Raw genomic sequence first — 17006 nt, forward strand, 5'->3', positions numbered from 1 at the left:
GTGCTGACAGCTCAGTCTTTAATTTACACTCTTATACATTATGTGATTTTTTTTTTTTTTTTTTTTTAATTTCCATGAAAATTATTTCTTGGCCTGGTCACACTTGAAAAGAGATTTTAAAAAAAAAATTCTTTGGGTGTAAATTTGGGTAAAAATATCTATATTTTAAACTTTTACCATATTTTAGGGCATTTGCCACAGCTAAATAAAGATTTATTGAAAGGCAAAGAAACGTTAAAGGGACGGAAAATATTCTATAAAATAGCAACTACTATGTTTATGAGACAATGTGACTTCTTTTTTTTTTTTTTTTTTTTTCTTTGGTTGTTTTTTTTGGTTGTATTTGCTATAGTGTCCTCCACCAAAACTAAATAAATAAATAAATAAAAACATAAATAAGAAAATAATGTAAAAAATTAATACTAAATAAATATTGAAAAGGGCATTGAGCATAAGGGTATCCGTCAAAAAAAAAAAATCTGAAAATGTTTTGCTTCATAATCATGCGTTGACAAGGTGAGATATTATTTAATTAACCATTTAGAGTGTGCAACATTGATCAGATTGAACTAAATCAGTCTGACAGGCGTCTCTCCTTTCAGTTACACACACACTCACACACACACACACCGCCTCACTGCTGGGACAAAGAGCTGACATGTTATTTTTTTCATGGTTTTCTGGTTTTGCATGCAGCTTCACATGGCCGTGGTGTGTGACCAGCCGCCCCCCTGATCAACACATCTATTCCCAGATGCCTTCATGAATAAACACCATTGTGAAAGAATCAATAATCCTATAAGTTCCTGGTACCAGACATCAGAAAGCTCGGCTGGTGTGAAGTGGGACAGATCATATGACTCTGTCCTGCCTCGACATGTCAAACCGGGACACAGCTCTGCGAGCAAAACAGCACGAGGACGACTGAGGCCTGCAGCGGAACGCCAGATTAACATGAAAAGTTGATTTATTTTGGCTTGTAATGAGTTTGTTCTTGTTTTCTCCTCATTGACGTGAACTCAAGGTTGAACCCTGAGCAGTTTCAGGTCTGATCTGAGAGCAGCGGACAGCTCAGGGTTTGTCTTTAAGTGGCTGGAAATGCTTTGGTATGGAAGTGATAGAAATTCCTAATAATTAATGTGTTCAGTTTGTCCAGTTAAAGCCACCTGGACTGTAAAGATGAACAGAAAGACACTTTGTCATGCGGGTGCTGGCCATTAAACATGGAAATGCAACGTCTTTATTTGCTTAAGTAAAATTATTAATACCATAATGGATAAATTCCTCAATGAAAGTCCCTCATTCAAATTGTTACGTAACCTCGTGTCTCCCATTTTGGTGATTTTCATACTTCAGGGTGATTTGAGTTCGGGTCCAGAATGTTCTACAATGCTTTTTTGGGGTCATGAAACCTTTAACAAACGAATTATATAAACTGAAAAATGTACAGACGTCAGCCAAGTGAAAAGGCTGTTCTCCTTAGTTTCTGAGAAGATGAGATTACGGAGACACAAGCTTTTGTTTGGACAGCAGCGATAAGTAAAAGTACGTCAGCTTTCTCAGTAAAATGCAGCTCCTTTCAGAGTAAAAGTCTTGCTGCATTAACCTGTGAGAAGTATTTTAATGCTGCAGATTTAACTGCTTCTAAAAGCTTCTCCTGCAAAGGAGCCAGTAACTCCAGCCGTCAGATTAAATGTAGAGCAGGAGAAGCAGAAAGTCTCCGTCTGGACTTTAGGAAACTAAAGGACTGCAGGAAACACAGCTTCTCCCTCGAGTGTCGGCATTAACGAGTCCAGCCAAACAACCGATCCAGAGCGAACACACTCAAAAACACGACCTGTCCCGAAGAGCAAAGTCCCAACGCCAAATCAGTGTTTCACAACTTTTAATTGATCACAGTACAAGTAGAAAAAAAAAATTCAATCACTCATACAACGACCATAGCAACGGTTAAGACACCTCTTACCAAGCAGCATACACATATTTACAAAGAGAAAAACAAAACAAAACAAAACAAAACACTACACTAAAATCTTTTTAAATGGATAAAGTGGCATAAAATCAGCCAAAAGACAATGGCGGTAATTCCCTAAAAATCAGTGTTCATTCAAACGTAGCAGAATCCTCTGACGACGTCGTGCTTTGACTGAAGCCTCATTCAGGCTGTAAAACGAGCTCGGCCTCCTGCAGCCAAACTATTGCAATAAAACATGTGGGCGCTACATCGAGGGGCCACAGGGGCCGCTACACCAGAGGGTAGCTGGCCGCCGTCGCGATGCCGCAATGGTTCTTCCTGTCTTTAGCCATGTAGATGTAGCCCTTGTCTCCCCACTTCTCACTCCAGCTGCAAGAGAGGAAGACACTCCATCAGAATAAAAGTCACGCTTCTCATTAATTTGATCTGCTCCCTTTATTTAAAAACTGCTCATCTGTGTACAAAAGTAAAATCTTTACTTTTTCAAAAGACTTTTATTAAAAAAAAACTGCCTCTTGGAGTTTAAAACTTAATTATCAATCCATGAGGAGTTATGTGTACTAAAAAAAATGAATATAGACTTCTGAGAAAATAAAAGGAGCAAGATAAGTGAAAAAGATGAGAGGTGGTTGTGTGGTTCAATGCTTATTGTATTTCTACCCCTGGTCTAGATTAAGGAGAGGAAATGGCAAAGAAACCCGTGCATTGTAGTCCTGGAAAACAAAACCCACGCCCAATTTCTGATAACAATGACTTTGATAATTTATTTTTAAGACTCTTAACAGGAATCCTCTGTCAAAGACAACGCCTCGAGACACTGCAGCTTGTCAGGAGAATCTCAGATTTCGCGACACTGCTGAACTTCAAATTGTGACCCCAAGTGGATGTAAAGTATGTTTATGTCGTTTTGACCTCCAGTAAAATGTCAACAGCGTGTCGGTGTGTAAACCACGGATGTAAGAAACAGCAAAGTTTTATCTTTCGACTGACCTGTTCTTGACGATCCAATATTTCTTGCCGTCCACGTCTTCTCCCTCGAAGCCGTAGCCGACCACCAGCACGCCGTGGTCCAGCTCCTCGCTGCTGCAGTCCTTCTCATAGTAGATTCCTGCAAAAAGCCACAATCCAGTCAGACGCATGTAAACTATCCGAAAATGAGCAGCACATGCCAGAAAAGTGTGTTTGTCGCAGATTATTGAGCTTTTTTGAGACGCATTCAGTGCAGAGCAGCGTTAATAAGGAGCTTCCTTTCACTGACCTGACTGGTAGAACTGGAAGGATTCGTGCCCGGCGTCGATGGCGACTGACACGGGTCCCACGGCGGCCACGGCCTTCATCAGGGCGCGCTCCTTGCCGCTGGGAACGTCGACGAAGCCGCTGTCGTTGGCGGCGCTGTACTGCGGGTCGTAGTGACACGGCTGCTCGTCCTGGAGGAGAGGAGAGAGAGAGATGAGCAACAAGTTAAACTACAGCCAAGACTGAGCCGATACGTCTGAGAAATCAATCCCTGTGACAGACTTGAAAATATGGATCAGTCAGTCGTATTTAATCCTGAGATTCATGCGACATCAGCCGACTGACATCATTCTTAAACCTTTTAGATTAAGGTAACCACAAACTATGTGGCACAAGCAGTGGATCAGCCAATTACATCTCAGAATAAATCTGCATCTTTTTGCAGTAGCCCATTTTTTTTTTTGCTTGTGTGTGATGACAGCAATATTCAACATTTCATCATTTCATCTAAAGCATGTCATTATGCAGAACCTGTAAACTACACGGAAGCTGCAGGCCTGTGTTCAACAAGAGCACAAAGGAAGAAACAGACCAGAAAAGATCTTACATTTCTTTCTCGTTAAAATGTTTCAGAGAAGCTACTGAATGGTGATGAGGGGAAAAAAGGTCTTTCACACCTCCCTAATTAAAAAGGGGGCAGTAGTAGTGAGGATTTTACTGCTCAACAGCACAATATGACTATAACACACTTGCAGGGAGTCGACTGGGTTTGGTACTGAGACCTCTGACTCTCCTCTTAACAACTGTCTACATATTAACACACTAATATGGTGGTAAGTTTGTGGGACCCAGAGATACGTACGGTTCCCAGGTAGGGGTAAGAGTCCTCGGAGTCCAGGCCCTGGTTGTCCTTGACGTACTGGAAGGCCTGGTCCATCAGGCCGCCGTTGCAGCCCTCGTTGCCCTCGGGCCGGGAGCAGTCGACGAGGTTCTGCTCGCTGAGGGACACCAGCTGGCCCGTCTTCCTGAAGTGCTGGCCCTCCAGAGCCCCGGTGGTGCTGAAGGCCCAGCAGGAGCCGCACTGACCCTGTGAGGGACGGGGGGGGGGGGGGGGGGAGGTTAACGTTTAACAAGGCAGGAGGGAGGGGTCGATGTGTGCTCTGGTTGTCATGGCAACACAAAAACCAAGCACCAAGCAAAAACAATAGTTGCTTGCAGAAATTATTTTTTTCTTGGCTTTACTAAAAGCACAAGCGTCTTCCAACACAGCCATCTGAAAACCATCTGAAACATTTTCACAAAATACTGACAAACATGCAGATCAGCCCTTCTATTTCAAATAAATACACCATGTGGTTGTGAAACTCAATAGAAATCTGAGTTTTAATTAATTTTGGTTTCGTTTTAAAACCTTACTTAAATCCAAATTATTATTATACATCAATACTTCGTTATATATACACCATTATACTATTATGAAGCTTTATGTCCTGCTCTTGTGTCGCTCAATGTTTGTTATCTTGCCAGTTGCTCTCTTTCTTATGAGCCCAAACTACACTACATCCTTTGTATTATACATATATATCTTTTATTGTTTGTTTTCTGTGCCTACAACATCTATTGCACGTCTGTCCGTCCTGGGGAGGGATCCCTCCTCTGTTGCTCCCCTGAGGTTTCTTCCAATTTTTCTCCCTGTTAAAGGTTTTTTTTAGGGAGTTGTTCCTCATCCACTGTGAGGATCTAAGGACAGAGGATGTTGTACAGCCCTTTGAGACAAATTTGTAATTTGTGATTCTGTGCTATATAAATAAATAAAATTGAATTGAAAATTGAACTAAACGATGGTCAAAGCAACGTGAGCAACACTGCTGTGAGAAAATCTCCTGAAATGATCTTTTAAATGCATCTGTGGAAAACATTTTGTCCTCCATAGCTCTGTGCATTGAACAGCTGACTGAGTGTGTATTATGTGACGGTGTCTGCTCCACCCCGGCCTGGTTTATGGTCCGCTGGTTGGACCGGTTTCAGCTTACAGACAACAGGGTTAATGTATGCTGAGGGGGCGGGGAGAACAAACTGTGCACTCAGTGAGGAGGAGGAGTGTGTGTGTGTGTGTGTGAGTGTGTGAGGCATGCAGATAGCAAAACAAGCCGTAAGTGGCCATCTTATCTTTCTGTTAGTGCAAAACACTCACAGCCATAAAGAGAGCGGCCTCTTCGCTTCAAATACATTTTGCGACGATACGTGACTGTCCAGAATTTCACATTAAAAACAAAACATGTTGTCTCATTTCCTCACTGCTGACATCAGATCACCCAGTACTGAAATGCTTTGTCATTCTCTAGTGCTAAAACAACAGCTGGTGCCCACGCACACACTACTGCAACACATTATTCTTTATTATTACACACTTTCATTCTCCCTGTGCAACAAAACTGACTCTGAACCTTGAAATTCTTTTATAGCCTCTATAAGTAATGAAGTATTTGTTATTGTAGAGATCTTCCTCTTTGTTATTGTCAGGAATTACAGTCTCTGGTTTCAGTGCGGCGTGTTGCCACTCTGCTGTGCTCATCTCTGAGCTAAGATTATTTAATGAGGACTTGGGCGAGGCCATAATGGACATTTGAGAGAACAAAATGAATCAGGAAGCGCAGCCTTCCTCCCTATCAATATCTGTTGGCAGATGTTTTGCATTATGTACGTCTCACTGCAGGTTTCTGATAAAACAGTATGACTGCAGTTTCTTTGTTTAAACAAGTAATCAAGAGAGCCGCAGCCAAATGAGTTTCCCATGAAGACTAATAACGTCAATCACGTATGAATAATATCCAATCTACACCTGAGAAGCTGCCGTTCCCACCCCGTCTGCCCGTCCCTGGAACAGCTGTACCTCAACGGGCCAAATCTCATGACGGCGCTCGGCGCTCTGACTCAGTCTTGCTCACATGTTTACTTAATCTCATCAGGTGTGTCTTCCACAGCCCTGCGGGTCGTATTGGGAAAAGAGGTGAACCACGAGGGAAGAGATCCTCACCTGGTCCTTAACGGGGGTGACGTAGCCTTTGTCCCTCCAGTCCAAGGAGCGTGGAGCCTCCAGGAAGTTGGGCTCCATGAACAGGGATCCCTTGACCTTCCTCTGCTGCTTGCCATTATAGCCGTTCATCACCTGCCTGAACTCTTCATGAGTCTGCAGAGACACAACGTGAAGGAGTCAGTGACGCAGCGTTTAACAACTAATGACATTTGGTGGATAAATTCCATCCAAAGTGCCATGCAGCACCACAAAGACTTCATACAGCCGGAGGAGCTGCTGTGACTCACGGTGACTTTAGAGCAGCGAAGAGGTTCACTGCTTACTTTAGCACAGGTAAAAGTTACACCACACATTTTCCACTTTAAGATTCAATGATTTCCAAGACTTAAAGCTTCAGCCAACACAGCATTATCACTGAGTTGCTTTGTATCGCTGGTAATATTACACAGACATAACTGTGGTGGTTTCCTGTGTTTTTTCCAAACTACTTTTGGTGCTTTTCCATTTTTAATGCATGGCAGGGATGCACGGAGATATCAGCAGACAACTGTATCAGCCAATATCAATATCAAATTGCTTTACAAAAACAATAACTATGTTGCGCCAAAATAATTTTCACTGCCAATATTTGTCCAGTGGTGGAATTGGTGTTTCTGTGACCTTTTCACCAGGCGGATAACTTGAAACAACCGTCAAATTAACCTGCTAAACCTTGAAATTGTACTATCATTCTTACAAAAATGCATATTTGGTATATTTGGTATTTCACCATCACTGTCCTGTTTGTGACACCTGTGCAGAAACCTGACAGGCGGCTCTTTCAAGAAACTTAAGTCCCATCCTGATCAGTCATTGTGTATTTCGAAATGTCTCATCTTACCATGTCACCGAAGTGGTTCATGCCCAGCCGGTAGGAATGCTTGCCCAGGGAGTGCTCCAGGTTGTGCAGTTCAATCTTCATCAGGTTCTTCTCCCACACCATCCTCCTCCAGACCTCCTCTTTCTACAAAGATCATCATCATGATCATTAGAACAAATACTTTTGCAAGATCAAAGCAATTTGCGGCAACAAAAGAATCTACTTCATGAAACCCACCTCATGGTATTTTTTACTGTGCCAGCCCTTCCACAGGTTCCAGTGGTCGTCTAGTTTTGGGTCCAGAGGAGGAGCTGAGAGGACCGAGCTCAGGCATATCGTAAACACTACTAAAGGCAGCATGGTGGCTTCCTACTGGGACAGAAAACACAAAGAAGAAAAAAACACACACTCATCAGTTGGAAGGCCTTTCTCTTCCAGACAGCAGGTTAATCAGTGACATGAGGACGCAGGTTCGATCTGCAGCTGATCACGGTAAAGCAAACAGAAATACAGCAATCAGAACAATACTTTGATCCCTGAGGGGAAATTAGGTCAGCTGCAGTTGCTAAAATTCTCAAAGAATTAAATCATAAGAAACAGGAAAAAAAAATATAGATCAAAATGTGCCCTAGAAATGTGTTTAAAAAGTATGCGCATTATGTAGAAGTGTCTTAATTAATGTAATTGTTAAAAAAGCATGTACATTAATCCTACAAAATATGACAACAATACATGCAAAAATAAGAAATTGAGCACAGGGGTGTTGCACAGTCCTACAGGTGTATTTATTGCGCAGTTAAATGGTTAAAAATAAACAGTTACATTTAGTGCACAGTTGTTGTCTCAGGCTATCTGACCCTCCACGGCCACACAACTTTCATTATAAACAATCCATCTGCAGAAAAGCACTCAGACAGGCCTCCTCTCCCTGACCAAACCCTCTCCCAGCGCATTTTGCACAATCTTGACCGCAAACTGCTTATAAAAGCATGACTCATGCGGATAAAAAAAAAAAACACTTGAATGGTTGTAATGCACATTCCCGACAGTAAGGCGCGCGCACACACACATACACACACACACACACACACACACACACACACACACACACACACACACACACACACACACACACACAGTACAGTACAGTCATTTCCAGCCAGCATTCCCAGGAAAAGGGCTTGCTAGGCCTCTTGCACAACAGATTGAACAAAACGCAGCTCCGTGCATGTAAAACTCTCCTAACGGGAGTCAAAGGGCCGGACGTGACACGTAGAGCCGGTTCGCTGCGTCCGAGGCCGGGATGTTTTGCACGAAGAGCCGCCCTGCTTTGTCTGGCTCCCGGTCACGGGATCTGCCCCGGCCAGGAAACAAAAACCTGGCACCGAAACCGCAACAAGGAAAACGAAAAGAAAACTAAGATTAAAAAAAAAATAATAATAAAATCAACCTGGCACATGCGGGATAACGGTCATTCATGCTGCTCGTTCATATTATGATTTTCGTTGAAAACCGGGAATATGAATAACAATAATGATAATTAGGGAAAAATAGTAATGGCTGCTGTTTACTCGGGAATGACGATGAAGGCAGCTACACAAAGGCTCGTATCAGGCTGCAAATGTGATTAAAAGAGGCAAACTTGATGGATTAGGCGAACAATTTTGATTATTGTGTTTATTCGAGGCCTACTGATCGGAGAAAACACTCGAAGAAAAACGGCAGCTATTCTCTGTTCTGTCGCTCTGGACGGCGAATTTAACACCTCAGTCACTTTTATCTGTTTTAAATAGGGGAAAAAAATTAAAAAAGCGAGAGAAGATGAGAAAACAGTCCAGCTGAGTGTTAACTTACTGTTTGCTGTGTCGCTGTTGTTGCTGTTTACGGAGCAGAAACGGGAGAAAAACAGCCTCTCCTGCCGAGCGACTCAAAGTTTATAAAGGCCCGAGCGGCGGCCACGGAGCTCTCTGATTGGCTGTCGCTGTTGTTTGTTGCCGCCGGAGCCCCGCCCACGGTGTGAGGTCACCGGCATGTGACCCGTTAACACGTGCTTATCTTTCCTTTTTTCCTTTGGGAATGGCGCCCGCTTGAAAACAAGTGGGGGCAGATGCCTTGTCATGTTAAAGCACAAGGACACCTGTCCTTATTGTTTTTTATACATGATAAAACCACATTTAACTCCATGTAGAGTCTTAAAAAGGCCATGGATTACAATTCAATATGTATATTTTTTTAATAACACCTGTGGAAAATTAGTTAATGAAAGTGTGTAGTTATTCAGACATGATATGTAAACTAATAATTAAAAATTCATCATTCGTTTTTTTGTGGTGTGGAGCACAAATCCAAGACTTTGTTATACCATTGAAATTATTATTTAAATGTTAATTAAGAAGTTTTAATGGTGTAATAAGGTTCATATTGACTGTAAAAATCACAATGGCAGATGTAGATGGGGGGGCGAAGGGTTAATGACGAGGTATGAAAGCAGGTGATGGACTTGATGAGTTTGCTGTACTCTGACCGGGCTGATATAATAAACTGCTGTGTTGCATCAGATTTTGAGGTCATTCTGGGTTTTTCTACATTTAAAAAGTAAAAGTGTGTAAGAGGACCATCACTCATCTGGACCAGGAGGTGGGTTTTCAAGCAGACGTCCTATAAAATACAACAAGATTATCAGAAAATCTCTTTATGGGAAAATATTAGATGTTTGATATGATTTGGCTCCATTCCCAACAATAAGCACACATGTTGCCTGAGTAAAAGTCTCAGGACTTTGTTGCCTTCGCATGAAGATGGTGAAATTCTTCACCTGACAGCAGGGATCGCCCTGAAAAACCTCTCAAATAACCCCCTCAGTGTCCTCCGACCACACTTTGGGAAACACTGTTGACCTAAAATGAGCTAAAAAGCTCTTTGAAAGTAATTTTTAAATGCTGAATCAAGGAATGAAGAGTTTTAACTTTCAAAAGACGATAGTTAGAGAGACTTTGTGCTTACAAATGCAGACAATAACCGCACTCCCATCAGTTCCCAATGATAAATTTTGAAAAGATAAACGTGGCGGCACAATAAAACATTAGTCAACTATCAGCCGATCACACTTTAAGAGTTTGCGTAGCTGCACGACGACCCTGCAAGTCCAGACAGGTCGAAGCCACTCCACACGATGGGATTAACACAGGAAAAATGCAAATCCATGCGTTTTTTAAAGCGGCTTGACCGGCATGTGCCTGACTGTTCACCGTTACCATGGCAGCGACATAGGCTGCCATAAGGGAGAACGCTGTAATCTCGCTGTAGGCTTTCGATAGTGCATGTGTCGGTGAGTGAAAAATATCATTTTTCTGAGGCAAAAGATGACATATGACGTGTGTGTGTGTGTGTGTGAGTGTGTGTGTGTGGGTGTGGGTGTGGGTGTGGGGGGTCAAAGATGGCGCCCGGGTGCCGAGTCTCCCTTTACAATCACAGCAGCTCTGAAACTAGTCAGATAATGTGTTTCTTTTCCCGTCACTCATCCACTCCTGCAGGGCAAATCATCCAAGCGAGTGGGAGTGACGCGTTTCAGGTGAGAAATTTTAGTGGCATCCCCCTTTAAAGGCATGACTATGCAGTTTGAAATGGGAGGGCATGCCACTTTACTTTCTAATGTCAAAGATGAAGCTGAGGAAGAATAAAACCCCTCAGGTTCATGTTTAATCCTCTTATATTTTGAAGGTATGATGAGATAAAAATTGTTTGTGCAATTTTAAGTTAAATTGTTTTGAGAATTATGTGACATTTGTAATTCTTTACCACATCTTAACAAGGCGGGTTGCCCTCCCCTTTGAAACTGCATAGTCTGCCTTTAACACAATATATTACTTTTATATTTTTAATAGTTTGCTACCAAATCGTGTCTTTCCTCGTCGTTTAATGCGGCTGAAATCTGGAGAAATCCCTCTAGTTGCGCTGAACTCGCAGAAGCTTTCACATCCCAGCCGTCAGATCTGATCCAACACACCCAGAAGAAAACACTGCATACTGTCAGCTGCTGTCTTCTCAGCCTCTCACAGACAAAGGCTTTACTTTACATACAGAAACCTGTATCTATCACCTCATGTTCCCACTGACAGTCAATCTATTAATCATCAGTGCTGTGGTTGATCATTGGCATGAATCCTTGGAGCTGCTGGTGTAAACTCTTAAAGGTGTGAAGTTGTTATTTGCCTTCAAATGCCAGCTTTTTGTTGTGTTGTTTAATGGATAAAACTGATGAGTGTTTAATCAGTGAAGGGGACAGTGCTGCAGCAGACGAGCGGCAGACGACAAGGCCTTGACCTCGGCGTCTGAGAGGTTTGGCCGCGTCTTTAATCCAAATGCAAGCAAAGGAATAAACGCTGCAGATACTTTGAAATGGAAAGACACTTTTGCAGCCGTAAACAATAAAACCATCTTTATATTGGGTGATAATTTACTCGAACAGGACTGGTTTACCCCTTCTACACGTCTTATTGTAATAAGCATCTGCTCTGGAAGGCCTCGCTGCAGCTGTGAAGTGAAATAATGTGCATTACAAAATACCAAAAATACATGTTTTGCTCCCCGTGACGAGTCACAGAAGACGGTTTTATCTGCAAGCAGCAGCTGTCTGAGTGGATCCCGTTGCCCAACGCGGCCGACACATGACAATGACTGGCTGCTCTCTCACCGCGGGCTGACCTGCCCGGCTGTCCTGCACAGCCACGCAAGTTTGGATGGTTACCAAACAGATTCTGTAAGAGACGCTGAAGTGTAATCAATAATCCTCATGGCGATATGATTAGGAGCAGATCTCTAAATGGAATATCGACCAACACACAAAATACAAAAAACACAAGTAAATAGTCAAAATTTAAGTGTTCAAACATCATAATCGGCTCCTCAGTTGCATGATTTTTTATTTTCTACATTTTGGTAATGCAAGGTTTTGAGATAATTCTTTTAATATGGAGATAAATAAACATTTTATCACTGTTTACACATTTTAATATAAAGCGCCACTGTCATCCTCTGTAGCCTCCTTCATTTCAAGATGGATCAAATTAAATTAGGGCATAATTTCACCCCTTAAATGCCTTTTTGAGCATAATTACATAAAGCAGCAAGTCACTTCCTGTGTTTTTCAGCATGTGTCACTTGATTACTATCCTGTCTCATGCAAAAACAACATGCTTCTGCTTTTGTAAAGGCCTGATGTAATGTCTTAACCCCCGAACACGGACACATCTGCATTTTTGGAGTCGGCATTCCTCAGATTAGGCCGTCGCTCAGCGGGCAGCTGGAAGTTTATCAAGCGTCCACCTTCCCAAGCCAGACAAAGGTCAACACACCAGGGTCACAATCACACCTGCATGTTGTTGCGGGGCGATGTTGTGCTTCAATCCAGCCGTTTGTTAACATATTGATCCGTGAGGTATTTGCTTGGATAATAAGGAAACCCCCCCCCGCTTGTACTGGGAAAGTTATCAGCAATGAGAACAACAATAGGGTTGCAGATATTTGCCACTCTGAATTGAATTCTTGATATAAACATGGACGGTGTGTGCAGTTAAATAGGTGTTTTGATTATAATTTGGTGTCACAGTACTTGTTTACATTTGCACTTTTGGATATTATTTCAGTTTGTTGTCTTGTTCTTGATCTCTTGAGCTCTTCAAAGTTATGAATGAATGAATGAATGAAGAATTTTATTTTCAAACAAGTATACAAAAAAAAAAAAAATATATATATATATATATATATATATGTGTACGTTTTCCATATATAAATACAAAAAAGGACAACAAAAAGAGAAACAGATAAACAACATGGTGTATCCTGTTTGAAAAAGGAGTAGGAAGAAGTATACACTTTTTTTTATACCTACCCCTTTCTAACTATTCATCATAATTGATGTAATTGGATTCTATATAATTCAATACAACAGTTGCCTCCATCTGCATGTCCTTTGGAAATCTATAAACCCCCTCCGGTTTTGGGAGAAATAATGCACTTCATTGCAAAGGCTTGAAAACAAAGTCTTGTTTATGTTGTGATCCTTCAAGAAAATCAATAGGTGCTGCCTCCTTTTTCAACAGGCAAACACATCTGGATGTCTGGAGTTTTCAACGCATTCTCATCTGGATTTACTATCTCGAGCCTCCTTGTTACATAAGAGAGAAGTTAATCTGGAAGCTTCTCTCTCAGACAGATTAACGGGATTAATTACAAGCATTTACCCAAGAAAACTGGATTCCTAATAGTCCTGTTGCTGCTGCTGATTTCTCGCTGTGTGTAAAGCGTGCAATTCTCACATCTAGCAGACGTAAAATGAGAACAGTGAAGTTTCAGGTGCAGCTGTGGTTCAGTGGCTTATGATGCATCTCATGCACTGAGAATATTATGGGTCAAAAAAAAAACCTAAAGTGTATCTTTATTTGTGATCCAGTGAAGTAAAATATTCCCTCGAACAACACAGACGGCCGTCTTGATGATGAATCCACTGGAAACTGTTTTGAACCTGGATGGTTTCTGATTATCATTTTATTTTATTATTTTCAGTAATGTATTCATTCATTATTTATTTACTTATTTATATGCTTGTTGGTTTTGTTTCTTTCGTTTAAGCACCTGATTCTGCCTTGATATATAACTGTCTATACAACTGAATAGTGCTTCTAATTGTTTTCTGAAAATCCTATGACTGACAATAAAAAACAAAATAAAAAAAAGCAGGACTCTAGTTTTATGCCACTCTAAGACTTTCTGTGACTTTCTGCTACTGTATATAGTTAATGAAGTAAATACCTCTTAAATAAATGTAATAAAGCATGCAGGGCAGATGTAACATGGCTCTCTATTTGTACCAACTCTCTCAGATTATGGGTAGGGCAGGACAGGGCGACGGGCCTCGTTTCTACCTCAAAGTCATCATCCTATTGAAAAAACATGAAAAGTTTTGTGAGAAAAACATGAGACAGCATCTCATGACCTCGTGTGTGTGTTGTTTCAAAATAGATGGAAACGATGACATGAGGGTGAATAGTGGAGGAAGAAGATTTGCTTATCAAGGTGCAAGTCTCCAAACCCGTGACGTGACGCTGCCGTGACAAAACGCCGGCCGCCGCTCGGCTCGTATCCGGTGGCTCAAGTTGCTGTTGACTCATCGATGACTCTGATTGGCAGAGCATTGGCCAACACGCTGCTCACACTGGAGCTGCAGCTTTAATACAACCTGCTTCATGTTTCTGGGCTTGGGCACATTCATATCTGCATTAATCCATGATGAGTGAGGTAGATTCCTCAGTTTTGATGCCTTTTGGTCTGATTTTTTAATATATGGAAATAAATAAATGATTAATGAGATGAATCCCTGCAGAGTCTGTCTTTGAATCGCCTTCAAAAGTACATTTTTGAGGGAATTAAGAGAAAAAGAAATGAAGTTGATTGTGATTATTACTGGGAACTGTAATTTCCGATTTGGTTGTGTTAGATTTCAGACTGAATTCAAAAATAACTCATCCGGCGCCTCAGGAAGAGTGAACCGGCCAAGTTTAATGTTCAGTCAAACATCAGAGAAGCTCCTCTTGGCTTTACTACTACAACTAGTTTTCACTTCCTAAATGAAATGTCTGCCCACATCTTGTTTCTGTGCTTTCGTTACCTACTTTGGTTGTAACCTCACCTAAAATATGTGTGTGTGTGTGTGTGTGTGCAGCTGGTTTCAGTGCACTCTGTTAGATGGAAACTCTGTTGGCACTTTGGAAGATGGCTGCTCAAGCCAGTTCAGGTCAGTTGTAACTTGCAAATCCAACTAATTTATTCAACTTTTTCTTTTCTTTTTTTTTATACAGGTGTAAAATGAGGATGACATTCAGATTCCTGCAGGTCGAACCCAAGCCGTGCCGACGCTCGTCTCTCTCTACACAAACGCTCGTGACTGTCGTCGTCAGCAACAAGTTGGGGACGAGTCCCAACAGACCTGGGAGGCTTCAGACGGCTCACAGCTCACGTGAGGCCGTGGGCGGACAGACAGCGGCCCTCGTGCTCTGCCAGGCCGGGGCCATCCCATAATGAGCCCAGGGAAGTGTGAATAACACAGCCTGGAATTTGGTTGGCGGCCTAAAGGCTCCGCGCCCCACCCCTCTCCAAAACACAAGGAGTGCGACAATTTTATTTTTAAGGCCATGATGAAGCGCTGAGGCCTAATCCTGAGGCCTGTGGCTGTAAAACTTAAAGATTATTTATCTGTTATTCATGCAGGCAAGGTTTACGTCTGCTGTTCTGTCATACACCAGGTAAACACACACACACACACACCTCTTGTCCTGCTGGACTCTGCACAGAAGCTCAGAGGTTAGGAGCCTCGCTGATGAGCAAATATTTGGTTGCTGAGTGAAAAGAGAGCGTTATTAATTTAGTTTCCGTGCAGAATTCAAACTGGAAACGGGTCACAAGCCTCGTTTGTCGGCCTGCATCCTGGCGTTTGAGTCAGTGTCAATAATTTAACTCCAAAATCTTTGTTTCTGAATCCCTTTTCTTTTTTTTTTTTTTTTCCCCCAGTTTCGGTTTTGCTGAGCAACCACAATCTGCCCCTGCTTTCCACTGAGCAGCTCTACTTTTTTATTTTAAAAATCCGTGTCAAAATTAATTAAGGATACTTCACAATATTTGCTGTGAACTGAGGAGACGGAGGCTGAGGTGACCGTTGGCCTCCGTCACGTTCCGGTGCTGATGTTGTGTAACGGGTCTCAAAACTAGGACAGAATATCTCATAAACCCTGCTGCTACCCCCTCCCACCCGTCACCGGCATCTTTGGCTTTCATGAAGCCAAATCTGGAAATCATTTATTCATCATCAACCGCCTGGCACTCTGGGGAACAGCGCCCTCGTCCTGTTTGGTGCGGTAAATCAGCTCAGCAGACTTCCTGTGAAACCTTCATTTATGTAACAAAATCTTCCAGCGGCTTAAGTCCCCATTAAAATGAGCTTCCATGACTTTTACCTCCTGGAGACAGTGTTTTTTTTTTGTTTTTTTAAAATGGTGATCTAAAGCTGCACTAAGAACCATAAAAAAAAATAAAACCACACATTTTTGAGCAATCCTGTCTCTTCCTCAATCCCATCAAGTTCAAATTTCGGTCGCCCTGATATCTTATTGGTTAACACTTCCCTCCCCAAAATCCTATTATAACAGGAAATACACTATATTGCCAAAAGTATTCGCTCGGCTGCCTTCACACACATATGAACATGAGTGACATCCCATTCTTAAACCATAGGATTTAATATGATGTGGGCCCATCCTTTGCAGCTATAACAGCTTCAACTCTTCTAGGAAGGCTTTCCACAAGGTTTAGGAGTGTGTTTATGGGAATTTTTGACCATTCTTCCAGAAGTGCATTGGTGAGGTCACACACTGATGTTGGTCGAGAAGGCCTGGCTCTCAGTCTCCGCTCTAATTCATCCCAAAGGTGTTCTATCGGGTTCAGGTCAGGACTCTGTGCAGGCCAGTCAAGTTCATCCACACCAGACTCTGTCATCCATGTCTTTATGGACCTTGCTTTGTGCACTGGTGTGCAGTCATGTTGGAAGAGGAAGGGGCCCGCTCCAAACTGTTCCCACAAAGTTGGGAGCATGAAATTGTCCAAAATGTCTTGGTATCCTGAAGCATTCAAAGTTCCTTTCACTGGAACTAAGGGGCCGAGCCCAACTCCCGAAAAACAACCCCACACCATAATCCCCCCCTCCACCAAATTTCACAGTCGGCACAATGCAGTCTGAAATGTACCGTTCTCCTGGCAACCTCCAAACCCAGACTCGTCCATCAGATTGCCAGACGGAGCAGCGTGATTCATCACTCCAGAGAACGCGTCTCCACTGCTCTAGAGGCCAG

The 17006-nt window shown here is 42.3% G+C and overlaps 1 protein-coding gene across 2 annotated transcripts; it reads right to left on the reverse strand.

Moving 5' to 3' along the window:
* Positions 1 to 1850: 1850 nt before the first annotated feature.
* On the reverse strand, positions 1851 to 9094 carry ctsla (cathepsin La). 2 transcript variants are annotated; one of them, XM_030059454.1, is made up of 8 exons: positions 8962 to 9094; positions 7345 to 7476; positions 7129 to 7251; positions 6249 to 6401; positions 4074 to 4298; positions 3234 to 3402; positions 2966 to 3083; positions 1851 to 2344 (listed from the first exon to the last, which is right to left on the reverse strand). In XM_030059454.1, the coding sequence occupies exons 2-8, from the start codon at positions 7465 to 7467 to the stop codon at positions 2245 to 2247; spliced, it is 1011 nt and encodes a 336-aa protein (XP_029915314.1). In that variant the 5' UTR covers positions 7468 to 7476; positions 8962 to 9094; the 3' UTR covers positions 1851 to 2244. The 2 variants fall into 2 exon arrangements, with proteins under 2 accessions (XP_029915314.1, XP_029915313.1); XM_030059453.1 differs by having other exon boundaries at positions 7345 to 7479; positions 8962 to 9083.
* Positions 9095 to 17006: the final 7912 nt, after the last annotated feature.

Source organism: Myripristis murdjan, chromosome 9, assembly GCF_902150065.1.
Source record: "Myripristis murdjan chromosome 9, fMyrMur1.1, whole genome shotgun sequence".
In the NCBI taxonomy this organism is placed as follows: domain Eukaryota; kingdom Metazoa; phylum Chordata; class Actinopteri; order Holocentriformes; family Holocentridae; genus Myripristis; species Myripristis murdjan.